At 36.2% G+C, this 19,261-nt stretch overlaps 1 protein-coding gene across 2 annotated transcripts in view; it reads left to right on the top strand.

Moving 5' to 3' along the window:
• Window positions 1-18,924, top strand: part of EMC1 (ER membrane protein complex subunit 1) — a 69,487-nt gene extending 50,563 nt beyond the window's left edge. For both annotated transcript variants that reach the window (XM_083141544.1, XM_083141545.1), the window contains 4 exons: window positions 4,367-4,564; window positions 6,599-6,724; window positions 13,040-13,273; window positions 17,046-18,924. In XM_083141544.1, coding sequence (XP_082997670.1) covers window positions 4,367-4,564; window positions 6,599-6,724; window positions 13,040-13,273; window positions 17,046-17,206 — 719 coding nt within the window. In that variant the 3' untranslated portion in view covers window positions 17,207-18,924. The remainder of the gene's footprint in view (window positions 1-4,366; window positions 4,565-6,598; window positions 6,725-13,039; window positions 13,274-17,045) is intronic.
• Window positions 18,925-19,261: the final 337 nt, after the last annotated feature.

A 19,261-nucleotide genomic window follows, 5' to 3' on the forward strand; every position in this document is an offset into this window, starting at 1 on the left:
TTTGTTGAGCGAAAAAAGAACATGTTAATAGTAAGCATGCTTTGTAGGTCAAATTCTAAAAATATGAAGGTACCATTAAAAATAATTTTAAAATTTACTTTTATATTTCTCAAAGAAGATCATTCAACAATAAAGCATGAATTGAAGGCAACACATGTAAATAATTGACAAGAAAAAAAAAGTGATCCGTGACTAGGACTCAAAATCGTATTACAAAACACAACACGCTCCGGAAGGTGGTGCCGCTAAACACTGCACCAAATTACCGTTTGGAGATTGTCCCGCCTGGTAGACCAGATATCCTTGTCACAAATTCTCCAACACGACCTCGCCAAATGAATTGTACCAACTACGCAGCTTAATTTCCATATTTGCATGGACATTGGTAAGCTCTGCCAAACAAAATAAGTCTCCTGCTGTATCAATTTAACATTTTTATGAATCATACGTTGTATAATCTGAAAGTGAAGTTGCGAGTGTGGAACTTCATAAGCTGCATGAGGCATTCATGTTGCTTCGTAACTTCCAGTTAGGCTGGTAACTGCAAGAAGCAGTAAAGATAATCGCCAGCAGAGTTCCAGTTACGAGCTAACTGTACATCGAAAGTCCGAAATTTTCACAAACTTCCAGTTACGTGCTAACATGAACCTTAACTGAACATTGAAAAACCGGCTCTTAGAGAGAGATTCCTACAGTCTTCCTAGGAATTGAACTGTAGGCCATGGGATATTGCAGTCATTAAAGCAACACTGCTGAATTTTTCAATTATTACTAGACCTCTGATTTTAGGTTTTTAACCTATTTTTTCCTTTACAGGTATGTTAGAAATAATAAGTTTTGTCAGCGTTTTGTTAAAAAACAACTGATGAAGTTTTATAGTGCCTAAAAAAACTATTTTACTTGTTACAACCTATTTTCGGTTTATGCACCTAAATCAAGCCTTTTTTTAGGTTTTTATATATAAAGTTTTACAGGATATTTACTTCACACAGAGACATTTGCTTTGTTTGGTTTCCAAAAAATTCAATGACCAACATGTTTGAAATGTATTCTCTGTCGATTTCCCTTCCTCCAAGTCCATGGTGATTTTTCAAAGCAAAATGTCTGGTGCCACTGTTATCTGTACAATCCAAAGTGGTCTGATCTGTGTGGTCCTGCTCACTTTCGCGTCACTTCAGTGCTTTGTCGCATTCATGCCTTGCAAACTAACATTTCAGCATTAAAGTTTGCACCACTGACTATGTTTTTGTTGAAATATTATTTTCAGCATATAAGATGATCCTCACAGACACAATTGTGGAGTTTGACTGTGGATAACATGAAAAAAAATTGTTGCCTAACTATATGGTGAAGAGTGGATTTTAATAGCAAATTTCCAATGGCAAGTTCTGCCATCGCCGTAGGGTTAGGCAACACACATAACGTTATGCAAGACAGTGCATATTTCAGGATATAGGTGTCCCATTTTTATTGCAGGTGACTATACCCAATCAGCATTTTTTTCAGGAATTTAGAACTATTTTATGTTTTTCTGAACCTTACTTTAGGATTTTTCGAGCCGAACTAAAGATTTTTAGGATCTATTTTAGGGTTTTTTGAACCTATTTTAGGATTTTAAGAGCCTATCTTAGAAACCTAAAAGCACACATTTTAGAACCTAAAAATCCGAGGTGTAATTATTACATACGCAGGAAGAAATTACAATTGTTAAGAGACTTACTTCTCTTGCAGTTTACGGTCCTTGCAAACATATAAACACAATATTTTGATGTATCATTTCAAGAGAACACACACTCCCTTCATCAGACATTTATTCTTGGTTTGATTAATGTTACAGTTGTAACAGTGGAATAAATTTAACAAATATAAAAAGAAGCAATTATACAATCAGGGTTGCTACGCATCTGGAAAACCTCGAAAAGCGGGAAATTTCAGGGAATTTGGCTTTGCAGGGAAATGCCGGGGAATTTTGCAGATCGTCTGGGAATTTGCATTGCATTTTGTAGTCTGCAAGACAAAAAGTTGCAAAATGAACAAGCAGTTCACTTCCACTTCTGGATTTGGTTCTTGTGATTCCACTTCAAAAAAAGATTCAGTTTAGAAACTTGTTTCTTTCGTTCTTATGATTCTTATGATTGTTGTAATAAATTTTCACTTTTATAATACTAGATGTTAGAAACAATATCAAAGTAAAACTTGTAGTTCAGATATCTGATTGATAACTAAAGTACATTGACAATATGATCATAATTATTGGAAAGGTTGCTGAAGAACTATAATTTTATAGATGTTAGTCTTGTTGGCATTTCCTATGGAGTTCCTATATGCAACAAAAATTTCTCCAGATGCTGTGTACTTATAAATGTAAGCAAAAAAGCAGCATTTTCTACGACACTATAAATCTGCCAGAAAATGAAGAATTGTGTATGGTTTATGAACTTTTTCTGTTGTTTTTATATTGTGGAGATCTGTTATGGTGAAATAATGTACCTCTCTAAAACACAGAACATATAAGCAGCACGATACACAACACTTTAAAAGTTTGTCCAAGTAAGAAGTTTTTTTTTTAACTTAAATAATATTTGGCGAATAAAAGACACAGTAGCATAATAAATATACATAATCAAATTACTTACTTTATCCACAAGACTTACTATAGTTTGGCAGATAAAGTCAGAAATTCGATTATCTGCATTCATAACAACTTAACTTTGAAACAAGCAATTTGTTTATAATAAATGAAGATGCAATCAAATTTTATTTATTCATCGTACAGAAGAAACCAAAAATCTTTGAAGAAAGGAGGGTGATTTTGAATTACCTGATGATATCTGGGATCCAAATTTGATAACATCTTCATTTAGAATAATACTAATAATAAAAACAAATTATTTGTATCACAGTTAAGTTGTGTTTCAACAATATAACATCATTGACAAGATTAGTTATATAACTGCTTCTTTTTATTTTTGTTAAATTTATTCTATTGTTATAACTATAACATTAATGAAACTAAGAAATACACTGATAAAGAGATTGTGTTTTCTCCCAAAACGTTACATCAAAAATTGTGTTTATGTACTTGTAGAAACCATAAACTACAAGAGAAATAATTCTATAATGCAAGCAATACATACATACAAGAAAAGTTAAGAGACTTGGAAAAATATGCTGAAATCCCTACAACTCGTATCCTTACCCTTTTTTTTTTTTTTTTTGTGGCAGCCAAATGTGCAGCCGATCCTTAATTGGCCAACTTTTGAGCTCATCATGGACTTTTGAGCTCATCATGGAAGTTCCCAGTCTATGCATGGGAATGAGTGTTCCTTCTTCAATTTCATGTAATCATCTAGAGGCATGCAAATTTCGTTTTTGACGAAAACACGAAACATGAAATAAATGCTGTAATGTTCATTTTTCTGAAAGGTGTGAGGTGCATTTTTCTACCCTGTTTTGTCACAAAATAATGCAAAATGAACTGCAAAATGTGAAATATACTCTTAAACACGAATTTACCATTTATATACCGACGGGACACTTTCTGAATTATCCTATGAGTTATGCAATTCACGGAAAGTTGATTAATTCTGTTGTAAATATTTGAGAAGCAAAAATGGACCCCTTTGTACAGGAATAAACTTAATACTCCCTTAATAGAAGGGATAAGTTTATTTTGTATAATAAATGCAGTTTTTAAATCAAATTTAAGATTATATTCACAGTTTTAAAACCAAAATGTCATTTTATATGGCACTTTTGATGTGATTATTCACCGCTATAACATCGACATTTTATTTTATTTACTGCTTTTGAACCCAAAATCGACTTGCTTTTTTATTTACCAAAAATATGTGCCAAAAGCGGCAGAAAAAATGATAACACTGTTACGCCCTGCTTCCATGCTAATAAAACATTAAAATACTGACCAAGGTAGAATTTGTTGTATAAAAAATATATACACTAAAATTCTAGTGTGAATATTTGTCTGAAGAAGACCCTGTTAGAGGGTGGAAACGTTAACTTTTTAGTGTATATATTTTTTATACAATAAATTCTGCTTTGGTCAGTATTTTAATGTTTTAGAAAAAAAATTTGTTTAATAATGAGAATACATACAAAATCACATGTAATCCTGTTATGTTTTAATGCTATGATCTACCCATGGCCTACATGAAATAAACTAACAGATTATCTTACTGCTGGATCATTGGGTTTATTAAAGGGTTTTAAGACTATAAACAAAGTATTTCTGATAATCACATTATTGGAAAAACTTTACAATCAATGATTTTTGGATATATTTAATATTTTGACTAAGAATCAATGCAGATGCTATTGTAATTAGTCTTGGCACTTTTTCTTTCAGATTTTCTCAGTATCTACCTAATAGATGTCGTATCAGGGTCAATTGTGTTTTCCATAAACCACAAGAGGGCGAAAGGACCAGTGCATATAGTACATTCAGAGAACTGGATAGTGTATTGCTATTATAATGATAAGTTCAGGAGAACTGAGGTTTCAGCTTTAGAGCTGTACGAGGGCAAAGTTCAGAGCAACACAACAGGTAATGCTTTTAACATAATTCTCATGGAAATTTATGATTCATTGGACATAAAAGGATAGATGATCAGGGTTGCCACACATAATGCTTTTCCTGGACATGTACTCTTCTTAGGTTTTTAGATAATAGAAAGGGAATAGTATATATAATAAAGGGATAGAAATAGAATATTCAGTGAGAAAACATTCTGGAGTCACTATGGGTAGTGAAATGATGCGGGCCGATTTTAAACTTTTTAAAATTGTTCAATGTTGAAATACGTGTTTTAGATGGAAAGGATCTTTTAACTTCAGGGACTGCTAATTTGTAACGGAATATGGAGGCTACAACAGTTTTAGGCATAGTTTTTGAATTCCTGTTGAACCTATATCAAATGCACATCCTTATTCCTGGTTTTTAAAATATTTTGACATGGCTATGGAAAGTTTTTTGTAATCGAAGTTTTGGACCTGAAGAAGAGAACAGTAGATTCTCGAAACATCATTTTGTAAATAACATACTCATAAAACGTAAGTACCATTTTTTGTGCTTTTTGAATATTTTTAAAGTACGTGTTATATTGCTATTGTGAGTAATTGTCAAATTCATAATGAGATAATAGAAAGGGGTCCAGACAGATTTTCTTTTCTGAGTAAAAATGTCTGGGTTTTCTAAAATTCTTAACAAATTAATAAATAAACATTAAAAATGAGCTTAGAAAGACACAAAATGCTCGTCAGATGTTACTATAGTTTGATACTAAAATACCATCAATAGCCACCAGTAGGTTGATATCATGTCATGTCATCTCGGATTCGAACTTGTATCTATATTAATTTCAGTGTGGTGTGTAGCATCCAGTTGATTTAGCATGCTTTGTTGTTGTGTTTTTCTAGTTACATTAGAAAACAGAAATGGTGAAATGAAAATGTAAATGATTGGGTGAAAAATTGAGAGATTGGACACTGTGTTAAATTGTGTTTTAAGATCTTCTTGTAAGAAGTTTTATTAAACTGTCGGAAGGTACAGTAACCCATTTAGAATGTTATAATAAAACAAACATGCTGATGTATAAATGTAATATATGTGTTAATTCATTTATTTTTTTAATAAGGATTTTAAGAAAACAAGATGTATTTTTATTCACTTCACAAAATGTGTTAACTCTGTTGATGGTAATTATTCTGTGGTATGAAATGTCAGTGAAAAAATTGAATTAGTGTGGATTTGTTACAGTATTTGTGAAGCACAGTGTCAACAATGAAAAATAACAAGATTGACACACCATATTTGTGTATATTATATACCATGTGTATATTTAATATTACTAAAGGTCATATTTATTTTTAAAACAATTTATTATTCAGTAACTGGGGCTGAGCTGATACTTATGCCGATGCTTGGAAATTGAAACAGTAAAAAGTAGTTTCGAATATTTATAAATTTTAAAATATAGTTGTTAATTGAAACTAAATCATATCTTAACAAAGTTTTACTTTAAAATATTCATAATTTCACATTAATCATCCAGAAACCCATTTCTCCTCACAAAACAGTTGCCAAAAGAGTGGAAATTATGCAGTTTGGATAATTTCCAGGATATTTCAACTCCATGAAAATGTTACACAGCATTTTTGCAGACCCCGTATTCTGGAAAAGTATTGACCGGTATCTGTGATTAAATTCAAACTCATTCTTTCTGATACTGATACCAGTATGTCGGCAAATACTGATGGATCGAAATTGGTATCGACTCAACCCTACTACATACCAATATGTATAACCATTATCTTCATGGTTGGGGTAGGCTATAAGAACTTGGTATTTAAATGGTAGAACTAGCATGACCCATGTTCAATACCAGTTTGAACCATAATTTTTCATTCAACATTTTAATAGTTATAATCAGTTTAACAGCTGTAATGAACAAGATACTAAATGCTTAACTGTTGTTTTGTTGCATATGTGTGTTTTTTATTGGGGGTATAAACTTCACACTTCATATATATGGTTTTGATCAGAAAATTGCGTAGTATCTAATGCTTTGTTATTTCACAGCCTTCTCATCTGTTGATGCACCTCCCCAGCCAATTGTGGAAAGACAATCATACATATTTCCAGGTGTCATAGAAGCAATGAGAGAGACTATTACAGAAAAAGGAATTACCAGCAAACACATTTTGTGTAAGTTTTAAGTTTGTACCCTATTTACTATAATGAAATCCAAGAATTATTGTTTTCCAACCTATTAAGAATGAATTTTCTCTTGTGTAAAAATTTATTTGCAAAAATTGACCTATTTTTAGTCAAGAAATATACAGTCATTAATGATGTGACAGTCTGTGAGTAATCTCAGAATTACTCCTCATTAATTTAAAACTAAGGTTTTACTAAGTGATCTATATCAGTATTTAACAACTGGAGCTGTGCTGGTCTGGTCAATAAGTCATCTGACTGACATGCGGGAGACTTAGATTTCTGGAGTGGGTGATCTATGATCGGAATTTTTCCATCCTTCTTCATGCACAAAGTGTCTCTGGGTTTCACCCAGTTTGTAATAAATGGGTACCTGGGGCCAACCCTGGGGGGTAAATTCATCCAGAGCATGGTGCTGATCACGTCACCTCCAAAAGAAGCTGAGATTGAGAATGTGTGGGGCCCTACCTCACCACTGCTTCCAGGTAGTGACCATTCATGAAATATTTCCTTGTCCATCAGAGAACAATGGGAAAGGACCTTCACATTTGTCAGAATGCATACATACCACCTCCTAGACTCAATAAATCTGCCGTTATTCTTCTTGTGCTTGTGGGGTGTGCTTTATCCATAGTATTTCTGTCATTTTGTCTGAGAGTTATGCAGAGAGCTTTATTCAATGTGAAACAATCACAGTATAATGTATTTATGTACTATAAATGATGGAAACTGTTTAGCTGTGGCATCCTATGCTTTAATGGTTAAAACTACCTTCTATTAAGTAAGGTATTATTTCGCTGGTTTGGATTCCACTTAAAAACTGTACCTAAAGTGAGAATCATAGAACTTAAGACCTTCTGTAAACAAAAGCACGTGTACCCTAACAGTGTTGCAAACTTACGAAAAATAATAATCCACATAGCCTTCAAGGTGTAAAAACATTCCATTTGTCAACAGATGCGGAATAAGCAGTGTAACACTGATGACCTGTTGAAAGTTATTGAATGTATGTAAAAAATAATAATAATAATAATAATAATAATTTAAAAAATGTACATCTTGCCTGGTGGCCGACTTTCAGACTCATCACCGAAGTTCCCTGGCTCAAATCCCGGCATGGGTGTTATTTGAGTGTCCCTTCATCAATTTCATCTGAGGATCACTCATTCTCATCGTCGGAATTAGCCAAAAGTGGAAGAAAAGCAACGCTATTTTTTTTTTAAAAAAAATACAAAATTTACATCTTATCCCCCAGGAGTAAGACGGTTCCGTACCAAAGGATTAATTTTCTCTCATATTTTACTAAAAAAACCTTGCTAGAAGAATGTGACACATTGAGATAAATTACGTTTTGAAACAGGGGTTTCTTCATTACATTTATTTGATGTTTAAAAGTGTTATGATTTATTATTATAGATAATGAAAGTAAGCTAATACATATGATTTGATTGACTAAATTAATAATTATTAATTAGATAAAAATAATGGAAATAACTCATTTGGTTTGATTGATTTGCTTTATTTTACTTCCCCTCTTGTGCCGCTTATGGCTAATTTGCGAAGATGGGGATGAATGATGATGATATGATGAAATCGATGAATGGATATTCACAAACATCCATGCCCAGGCCACGATTCGAACCCGGGACCCCTGGCATCGTAGCGCGATGTGCTAACCAATCCGTCACGGGGCGGCTAACTAATTTGGAATTCAAATATCACCTATCCCGCATCGTCTCGTAAATAATGGCAAATGTGCGTGTCACAACGTGGTCGATCTACACCTCATTGTCACACATTCCAGTATCCTCCAGAGTGTACTTCAACATCTCTGAAGTTACTTCATCCAGAAACACACTCGTGTGTCATTTTCATCCCGTTCAAAAATGCTGTATTATGCAGCAAAAACACCAAGGGAAACTAAAACGGCAACTTGGAGAAGCATAAAAGTGGGGAAAGAAGACTGAAGAATACAGAAATATTTTGAGGCAGTCACATTTTATTGTACGCTACATATAAAATAAAATGCATATTTGGGGGTGAATTTTTAAATATTGTCACATTTTTCTTCTCTCTTGTTGAGAGGTGTTCATTTTAAATCAACTTCCATCACCCTACGGCCTGCCCTCCTTCACCCGCAAAAGTATTCCGGAGTGTGAGGATGTCACCATCCGGATGGTAAACACCTCCGGATTATAGATCGACTCCTGCGTCCCACCCCCTCCCCCATCCCCAGAGGATTGTCACTGACAATGTGAAATCACACTATCATATGCCGACATTTGGCATACCACTTCCGTTTCTGTACTTGACTTAGTGAGAAGTATTGAGGTTGGCAACAGCCTAATAACGGATTTCTTCCGCATCATGTAGTCCGTTCTATGAAAGTACACTAATGGAAGAAAAACGTGTAAATTACATTGGATTATATATTTTAAAATATATTTTCATTAAAGGTTTCTGTTTATAATAATAATACGTGATTATTGTATAGATTACAATCGATCACGTGAACAGCAAGAAAATAGCGCCAGTTTCGAACATGGCGACTTTCATGCGTGCAGGACGGTCTCCCGTGTTTTCAGAGTAGTCTTTCGGAAATACAGCCCTTTGAAAAGTGGCAAGAAGCAGGTTGTTCTTAACTTCTATGTGACGTTGTGTCGGTGCTATCCTGAGCAAGCAGTGAAGTTGGTGTCCAAGTGTAATTGTGTGTCCGTGTCTTTGTGTTTTCGATCTGGTGAAAGAAAGGAAAACGACCGGTCAAGTTGTAAGTCCCGCGAGAAAAACACCATGTTGCTCGTATAAACAAGTACACCGAGTTTGAGATAAGCGCAATACAACGCGAGGTGCTTTCGTATTCTTTCAATCAAAGAGCCATCCTGTCTACTGTGGGGAAGATGTTGATAGTGATGATTGATGACGATCTCCCCAATTTTAGCAGTCGACGTTAAATCGCCTCTTGTGCCACGTTGAGTTCCTTTTTGGGAAGCAAATTTGACAGACAGGATGATGTCTAGCGCCGAAAATGCCTCAAGTTCAAAAAGGAACTGCTGAATCAAGGTAAGAAAATACATTACTTGCATGAGACATGCGTAAATAACGTGCTTATTATCTTCTTGTTTTCTAGTGCACGAGAAACCGAGAGAAAGATAAACAATCTCTTTTTATTCCCCGGCTTATCTTTGTTTAGCTTCTGCTAAAACTGGCGGTATATTTGCTGCACAAAGGAGAAAACAATACTCTACATGTCAACAATGTTGGGTAATAATTTGGTGGAAGAGGAAGCAACAAAACCAAAAGGCTTGAGTTTACTGTAACGAATCTCTCTCTCTCTTGTATAACTTTGGTGCTGTCATACAGAGAGAGGAGGGGGAAGGGGGATCTGTTAACCCAGTGTCAGATAAATTGAACTTTTGGCGTAGAAAAATATGTTCATTCTTGAACAAGAACACGTATTTAATAACTTGTAGAAAATTTATTATACTTCAATGTGTAGATTCTCAGTTAAAATAAGAATACGTTTTTCCATGTTACGTAAAATTAAAAGTTGCGAGTGAGCAGTATACGATGGCCGCACCATTCACGAACAGCTGGCATGGAGTGATACATTACTCGAAGTGAGACGGTTGTTTACAGAGGGTCGGAAGGTTCGTGATTCTTACTTTAGTCATATCATAAATACTGACACAAAGTTTGAGGCAGTGTGTACAACCGGTTTCCAAGGTCGCGGCCAACCTTCCTGTGCAAGAGGCTGGAGTGGGCCATTGCGAGTTGAGCTGTCATAGAGGAAGTGTGTTCGTAAAAGTGTAGCTATGGAGTGGGGCGATTACGAAAATCGTGTGGCAGTAATAGCGCTTCATAAAGTGGGTCAAACAGCACCCATGATATTCAGAACACTTAAAAAGTTGAATATCAGCAAATCTTTCGTGTATCGGACCATCAAGCGATTCACGGAGACTGGGACAGTTGATGATCGCCCAAGGCAAGGCCGCCCACGCAGCATACGAACCAAAAAGTTAGTGCAAGCAGTGGCAGCCCGTATTTGGAGAAATCCTGTACGAAAGCAGGCAGTGCTTGCTCGTGAGCTGAACATTCCCAAAATGTCAGTGTCTCGTGTGTTAAGAAGTGACTTGGGGTTGAAGGCTTACCGGCGAAGTACAGGTCACTTCCTCAATGCACGTCTGAAAGAGCAGAGGGTGATAAAAGCAAAACGCCTCGTGCAGCGTTACGCCAACAATGGCCACAGGAAAATTCTTTCCACAGATGAAAAGATATTCAACATTGAGGAAACTTTCAATCGCCAAAATGACCGGGTGTATGCGTCAACATCCCACGAAGCTCGGGAGAAAGCCCCGAAGATCCAGAGGGGTCATCATCCGGCCTCAGTCATGGTTTGGTGGGGCGTGGCGTATGATGGCACCACCAAGCTGCATTTTTGTGAAAAAGGGGTGAAAACGTCAGCCAGAGTGTACGAAAATACTGTGTTGAACTCTGTTGTGAAGCCTTTGAGTGACACTTTGTTCAGGAACCAACATTGGATCTTCCAACAGGATTCCGCACCAGCCCATAAGGCACACTCTACCCAGGAGTGGCTCAAGAGCAATGTCCCGGACTTCATTGCTCCAGCTGATTGGCCTGCTAGCAGCCCTGACCTCAACCCGTTAGACTACAAATTGTGGTCAGTGCTTGAGGGCATGGTCTGTACGAGGAGGCATGCCAATATTGACAGTCTGAAACGGTCCCTGGTGAAGGCAGTGGCGACTTTCCCTACGGAGACAGTGCATAATGCTGTAGATGAGTGGCCGCAGAGACTTCAGGCCTGTGTGAAGGCCAAAGGCGGCCATTTTGAAAAATGATTGGTGTTATGTGTTCGTTAGACCTGTAAGTAACCTATACAATCAGGACATTAAAGTATCTTTAACACTTTCGTCATAATTCACTTTCAATGTTGTGTCAGTATTTATGATATGACTAGGTAGTTTAAGGGAGCTTTCAGATGAAAAAGACGAGCCACAAGTTGTCACGTGGGAACAAACCTTAAGTAAATGCAACAATTCATACCAGAGTGAAAAAACAAGGTGCACATTAGAGTACTGCATCAAACTTGTTGGAATCTCCCATGCTCAAGTGTGCTATGCTCGATTGTACCGCACTCGTAGTGGAATGATTGGCACCGTCCCGTATTTCGGAACCTAATGAGCAGCACTGTCAACATAAAACCCATACATGGAAGGAAACCACTCCATGCACTTACAATTGTAAATCATAATTCAGTATATTATTATTTAAGACCCAATAATAAGTAAGAAGAAGTAAGACTCATACAGCACATATGAAAGTATGCAATATCTACAGACCGAAACGTAAAATGGATACACATGCTGACAGACCTGCCTAAGCAATTACAATATCGTATCACAGTTCAAGAAGTACGTGTCATTATTGTTCACTTACTGAAAAGAATAATCATATTCTGCAAAATAATAAAGTGCAGTTCGAACATCATTTCAATGTGACAATAATTGTAGAAACATAAAATGTCAGCCTAAGCAGTTTCAGCCCATACTCATCTATTTCATTTTCGCATATCTCGGTAAGATACACAAAACTGCATTTTAACATGGAGATGATGAATATGTTGACTTATTTTTTTAATTTCACTTCGTATTTTAATTCACGATCCGTATTTGAGGGCCCACTACCATAGACAAATTACGGAAATACGTCTAGTAATAGGGTTCGAGGGTTCGAATGTATTTCGCTCGTTCGGTTTTATTTTGCTCGAGCGGAAGAACTAACAATTCTGTGTTCCATTTAGCGTTGCCCGTGCGGACTATTTGTGCTGCTCGAGTGAAAATGCTCATTGCAGAACTCTACTGCACATGTTGCTTGTGTGTCACTTGTACTGGCTTCTGGCTGTTTCCTAAATAATGTCAACATGGTCTGTTGCTTTGGTGTGAAGCCTATGTGCTGCATGTTATGACAGTAGAAAACTTCTTACGTCACGTGCTGGCAACATATTTGTAAAGAACACTAAAAAACAAACAGCACGATAAAAAACACTTTAGGTTTCGAGCTTTCGATTCCTTCTTGGAATCATCATCAGGGCTGGTCGAGGGGGGACGGAAAGGACACAGTTGAAGTTCCGCTCTCTCAGCCCTCGACCAGCCCTGATGGTTCCAAGAAGGAATCGAAAGCTCGGAACCTAAAGTGTACCATATTTACAACAAACAACTAATTTTCCATTGTGCATAAAATTAATTTTTCAGTGTCCTTCACTTATTTTTTTTTTATTTTCTCCAGTGGCTCTTGCAAGTGGTGGAATTCTGGAACTTCCATGGATGTTTGTGGACCCCCGTCGCCCCATTATGGCCACAGCTGAGATGAGGGACGAAGGAGTGATTCCATACATTCCCGAACTTCCAATTCTACAAGAAGCAATAATAAATTACAATCAAACCGTGGCGAGGGTAAATGGAATCCACACAGTACCAAGTGGATTAGAATCCACATGTCTAGTGCTTGTTTATGGTTTAGGTAAGTTATCCGAATACATACCATGTAGTGTCAAGGGCATTGTTATTAAGGGGGTACTGCATTTGATTGCTCATGAAGGCACCTTTAAGGAGTTCAGATTAGTGTTTGAATTGAAGCAGGGTGCCATTGGTATCACCAGAATTTTTTATTATTACTGATAATGGAATACAATGCATAATACTTTAAGACACATGAAATGTGCCAATGTATCTGCATGCCTGTTTTTTTAATTTGATTAATTTCGGTGACCACCATTACCATCCACATTGGAACTCGTAGTAGTCTGCTTCAGACTTTTGGTCTGTACAGCTAGGTGCACTGTTGCTGTTGGATTGTCTGTTGTGTCTGCTGTAGCTTGGTTTTACTTGCTCAAGCCAAATGTGGTGGAATTTTCCATTACCAATATTTAGTTCATGGGGTAATGTGAATTTCACTACTTGAGCAATCCTTTATCAATTTCATCTTCACCAATCTATCACTCATCCACATCGTCACAATTGTAGGTCTCATGCTGGCAAGGGAAGTGGTGAGCGGGGATTATGCAGCAGACCAACCAGACAACAGCGGTGACATCGAGAGAAGACGTTGAGGGGAGGAGGTTCTGCCCCCACATCGTTCTACAGGCTGCTGTGTTTCTTATCGTGCTGGATTGGTCGCTTCCCTTCTCCCCACTTCCCTTGCCAGCATGTAGCGCACCTGCCATAAGAGTAGAAAACACCTATAGCCACATGGGAATCCTTAACACCATCTTGTGACGATTTGACAAAACATCTGTATTTTGCCCAACACTCCGGACCTAGGGGAAGCAAAAAATGAAAACTGAACTGTGTGATTTTGAACCATCCAATAACAGGCCAGCTTCTATGCACGATACCTTTACCACCAATCAGCAGGGGCTGAAAGGCAATTGCAGTACTGTCAGTAAGGTCTGCTGCTGTAGCTACCATAATGTTGCAAACTGTACAGTTAAATATCTACATACAGGTATTTTTTCTACCAGTGCCATTGCCAGCGTTGAGGCAGATCAGCCAAACATTTACTTAAAAAATATATAATTAAAAGCTTTGGAGCACATTACAGATGCAAATACTATGATTTTTGACAGAAGAATAACATTATTATGCATGAGCGTGATTATGACCAATCAAGGATTGGGCATACATGCCCAGACACAAACACCCACAGACCCAACCTAAGTGCAAGAGCCATTAGTTTAATAACAGAAAGGGCTATTTTCCAATGTCTTATACTTTCCCACAAATAGCATCATGAGTAATGCTTAAAAACCATTTGCTACACCCTTGGGACGGATAGATATGCTTTATTTGTTAAAAAGCAACAATTTTCAGGCAAACAGTAGCCATCATGAATACAAGAAACCATGTGGTCCAAGCCAGATATTTGCTAAATCCCTTATTTTTTTATTAAATACAAAAGATAACATTTGTGCATAGGTAAAATCATACCTAATTCATGAAAAGTTAATTCATTTTTAATTATCTGGCATAAATAGGGCAGAAAAAGTGAAAAAATACCTTTGTTTACATTTTACATCCAGGTATTGTTCACAACCACTGGATAAGACTGCCATCTGGTGGGAGGAATTGGAACTCCTTCCACAAAGCTGCAAAAGCCACATGTGACCTCAGCCAGCCAATGAGAGGCTTCCAAGGTTGTGACATCACACAGGAAGTGGTCAAGTGCTTTATTATCTTCTGAGCTTGGCATGCAAGCAAGCTTATGTAGTTTACCTGATAGGAAGCAGGTTGGAGGCTGTGTCGCCAGCCAAAACCAGTTCGTGAGTGGCCGTGTGGGCCAAGAACTGGTTTTACAAAGTGAATAGGCACCCAAAGTCCATACAAAGTTTATTATTTTTATGATTTCTCTGAAACTTATACGTAATATATTTTTAAATTTTTGCATAAAGCACAGGACTTATGTTATTCTGCCATATGAGTAGGTTCGCCTTGTGGGCATGCTAACATGCCGCCATACGGAAGAATAAGTTCAGATTTCGTCTCCATGATTATTATTTATTTATCAGGTTATTCATTGTTGATATCTGGCATGGTTAGGTTTCGCCCTGTGAACATGCTAACATGTTGCCATACCCGATATCAAGTCGATGTCTCCAATATTTTACGAATTATAGCAGTTTGTACTTCTGCACATATCTTGAAGCCAGACCATAATGTCCAATTTATATTAAAATCGGAGTCAATACTTAAAACCTTCGCCAGTTATATCAAAGTTATGCTTCATTATGTCAAGGAGTGTTCATAAAGTTCCAAGCAAGCTCCTGGTCGTCTTTATGTAACTGATATGACAGCTTGATCCATATTATGTAAATAAACTGCAAAAGTCGCGTAGATTTAATTATAAGAAGGAAATCTATTCTGTCCTTTATTTATGGAGATCGGTAACTAAGATGTAAATTTATAAAAGTATCTTGAAAATAAACCATTATAAACCATCTTCAGGGAAATAATTGCCCATAAAGAAGCCTAGTGAAGATGCAGACCTTTCTTCAGAAACAAATGTTATTCATTTATAAAGTCTCCCTTTTCCATAGCCTGTCAAATGATTTAGTACATAACAGTTGAAGCTTCATATCCCATGTATTTCTACTACTATACCCCGTACCTGAGAGGGGTCAGAGTATCCCATTAGCCCGAGGTGAAGAAACGGATGAAATTGGATATTGAAAGGTGATTGAAGGAAATAGGAAGGTAAAGATGAGGATGGACGCTTTGTCTTTGTGATTTTTAAATGTAATAGCTGCGTTTGTATAATTTTTCAAAGGCGATTTATGCTCGAGGATGCTGACAAAAGAGGGTGGTCTTAAGGTTCGAAAGAGGAACCACCATGAAGCCTAGTTCAGTATGGAGCAATCTAAAGTGCCACGATGGATGTTTCCACTCACTTTCTTCGTCTCCTTCGAAGTTCAGAGCTGGTGATCGAGCGCATAGCTTAACCATGCAGCTAAGCTATGATGATTTTAAAAGGATGGTATTTCTTTATTTTGATTTTGAGCGTTTTCCCCCATCAGATGTTATGTTTTCCTTCCTAATTTTGCGAAACGCTATGCGTCGCTCTTCATAGTCATAGTAATATTGGCAGCTCTGAATGGACTTTCCTGGAATTGGAGGAAATGAAATGAAGGGAGAGAGATACTTTCACATAGTTATATCCATCAATCCTCCCTTGGGAATTCAGGAAAGTTCTTTATCACAGGAAGAAAATAGACCAAAATCACTGTTGGTCCAGGAAAATACCCCCCCTTTTGTTTTGTGTGCCCCATCAAAGGCTAAGTATTGGGATGTGGCCCCAGGTATGAGAACTAGTTTAAGGAAATGGCTGATATGCAAGTACAAATTCTTTTGTGTATATATTTTATGTTTCCTTTGTGTAAGGGTGATGTTTATGTTTGGTGGTGGCCATGCCACGCATGGTGTTATATATTGAATAAATGTGCTGTTTCAATGTAATCGACTTGGGTATCATTGACGTGAGCAATAAGTTGCTTTTTTGAATTAAGTGTTGAGTTTTTTTTATTCTTGGTTGATGCAAAGAGAAGAGCAAGACTACTTTTCATCTTCAAATAGCCACTTATTAAAGATTGTTTTGAAGGTAGAAAGACCTTAAGCATTCTTGACTTTCTTAATTTTTCTGGGTCTGCCTCTCCAATGATAAATGTCACCACATGCCACTGCCTTCAAGTATCTTTTTACAAAATTGTCAGTTTTTAATTTATGTATTTTTACCTTTTCAGATCTTTTCTACACCAGAGTTACCCCGTCAAAGACATTTGATGTGTTGAAGGATGACTTTGATCATTTCTTAATCTCTGCAGTTCTTTTGGGACTCACTGCAGCATCATACATTACAAGAAAATTAGCATCCAAAAAGGCTTTGAAGCAAGCATGGAAGTAAGAGGTGACGTAGAGGCTCTGAAATATTCAGCACAACTTGGTGACAAGTAAAGATAAAAATTGATTGCATTGGTGAAGGTATACGATCTCAAGTTGACGTAAGGGAATTTTTAGATAACAATAGAGAGCCTATGAGGAAAGTTAGGAAACCAGTGGAAGAACAGTAACGATGCTAAGACTAATATTAAAACTTGTTGAGAATACTCCTTCTTGAAGGTGATGTCTCGAAACGACAGCAATTGCAACAAAGATTGACCTTCTGTGTAAGATTCACCCATATCTCTTTTCCACATTTAGTGCAGAATGTGAAATTCATATATTCTGTTACTTGCTGGAAAGAGAGCAGTATTTATTTTTGTTTTCAGGGAAGGTACATTTTGAAGTGTGAACACATGTGTGTAACCTGTGATAATGTTATCAGAAATGCCTATGAAGAAAGGAGTTTTTGCATTGGTAATTTACAATATAATACAGTAAATGTTACTATGAAAGTAGTTTTCATTTTTGCGGTGACGTTTAGTTCTGGCACCCAGAACTTTCTTCAAGCTTACACTACCAGCACACACACAACTTACCCTAATGTGTAGCACAGTTTAGTGTGTGTACGCACGCACTTACTTATTTTAGTAATGCAAACTTGAAAAAAGTTCTGGGGAATCAGGATGAAATGTTACCTCAAGAATAAAAAAATACTTCCATAGTTATATACTGTATTATTTTGTAATATCTAACGGTGGTTATGCAAACCTTTAAGAACGTTTATGTGTTGGCAATAGCTGAAATGCATTTGTGTTATATTGTCCAGCAAACTCCATGGGGATGTAACCTTGCTTTGTTACAATACAAGCAAAATAAATATAAACCTAAATTCCCAATAGCTCCATAAAAAGTTGCAGTAAAATTACTGTAATCGATTTTTTGCTATCCTGTGTTGGTTTCTGGTTTGAAGTTGTTGTTTCTTGTTGAAATTACTTTAAAATGTCATGTGGTTTATTCAAACTAACTGCACTGTATGAAAAGCATTCCATTGTAGAACACCTGTGTATATTTTGTTTGTGTAGTTACAGTAGCTTGTGTTTTTCGGTGGAAGTATTGTGTATATGAAGTTTTTATGATAATCACCCATCAGTTCATGAACTTTTACTAGTTAAATGGATTGAACATCCCTGTTGAGAATTTGTTTTGCATTTGTTGTTAATTTTTGTATCAAATAGATTTGTCAGTAAGATCTAAACAGATTGTTGTATTGTCCAGCTGCCATGTTCAGTTTTATATGCTTACAAAAAATTAAGCTATTTATTTCTAAAGTGAGAAACATGATTAAAACATGCCGGTGTAGAGGCTGCTCAAGTATGGTTTGTGTAATAAGATAAAACCAATTATTTAACTTTTATGTACAAATGTATCAATTGCTTTTAATGTTGTTATTAATTGGCAGTATATGTAAGTTAATAGCACTGGATATTCTCATTTTCGATACGTGAAATCATCACACTGCAAGGCTGAGCACATTATTACTTTTTCTTACAGCTCGTATTAATAACATTGAGTTTTTATATTATTATTGGGATATAAATAGTACTAATGCCAGCCTGTTTAAATTTTTTTATTTGCATGCAGTGCCTGCCAATTAAGTTTTAAAATTTAAAATATTGCAAGCAAGCATTTTTTTCCAAATGTAGAACTGAAATGTTGTTAATAAATATGGATTGTCTCTTTTGTAGTGTGTTTAATTTCATATTAAAACTTTTACACTAAAATATTCCCATTTCCATAATTGCATTTTTTTAAAAAGAAGCCTGAAATGATTTCATTGTAGAATTAATTGCTTTTGTATAGGGCTGAGTTGATAAGAATGTCGATGTATTGGTTGGATTTTATTTACCGATACCGGCCAATACTTTTCAGACATTTTGATCATTTCCGGGATCTGCAAAAATGCCTCATTTTATGACATCATTTCCAAATATTTCGAGCAAAATTTGAATTCATTTGAATCTACAAATATGTTAAAGCAAATTTATAGATTGATATGGTATAGTTGCAATGGAATATA

Source organism: Lepisma saccharinum, chromosome 20 (assembly GCF_977018435.1).
Source record: "Lepisma saccharinum chromosome 20, izLepSacc3.1, whole genome shotgun sequence".
Lineage (NCBI taxonomy): Eukaryota > Metazoa > Arthropoda > Insecta > Zygentoma > Lepismatidae > Lepisma > Lepisma saccharinum.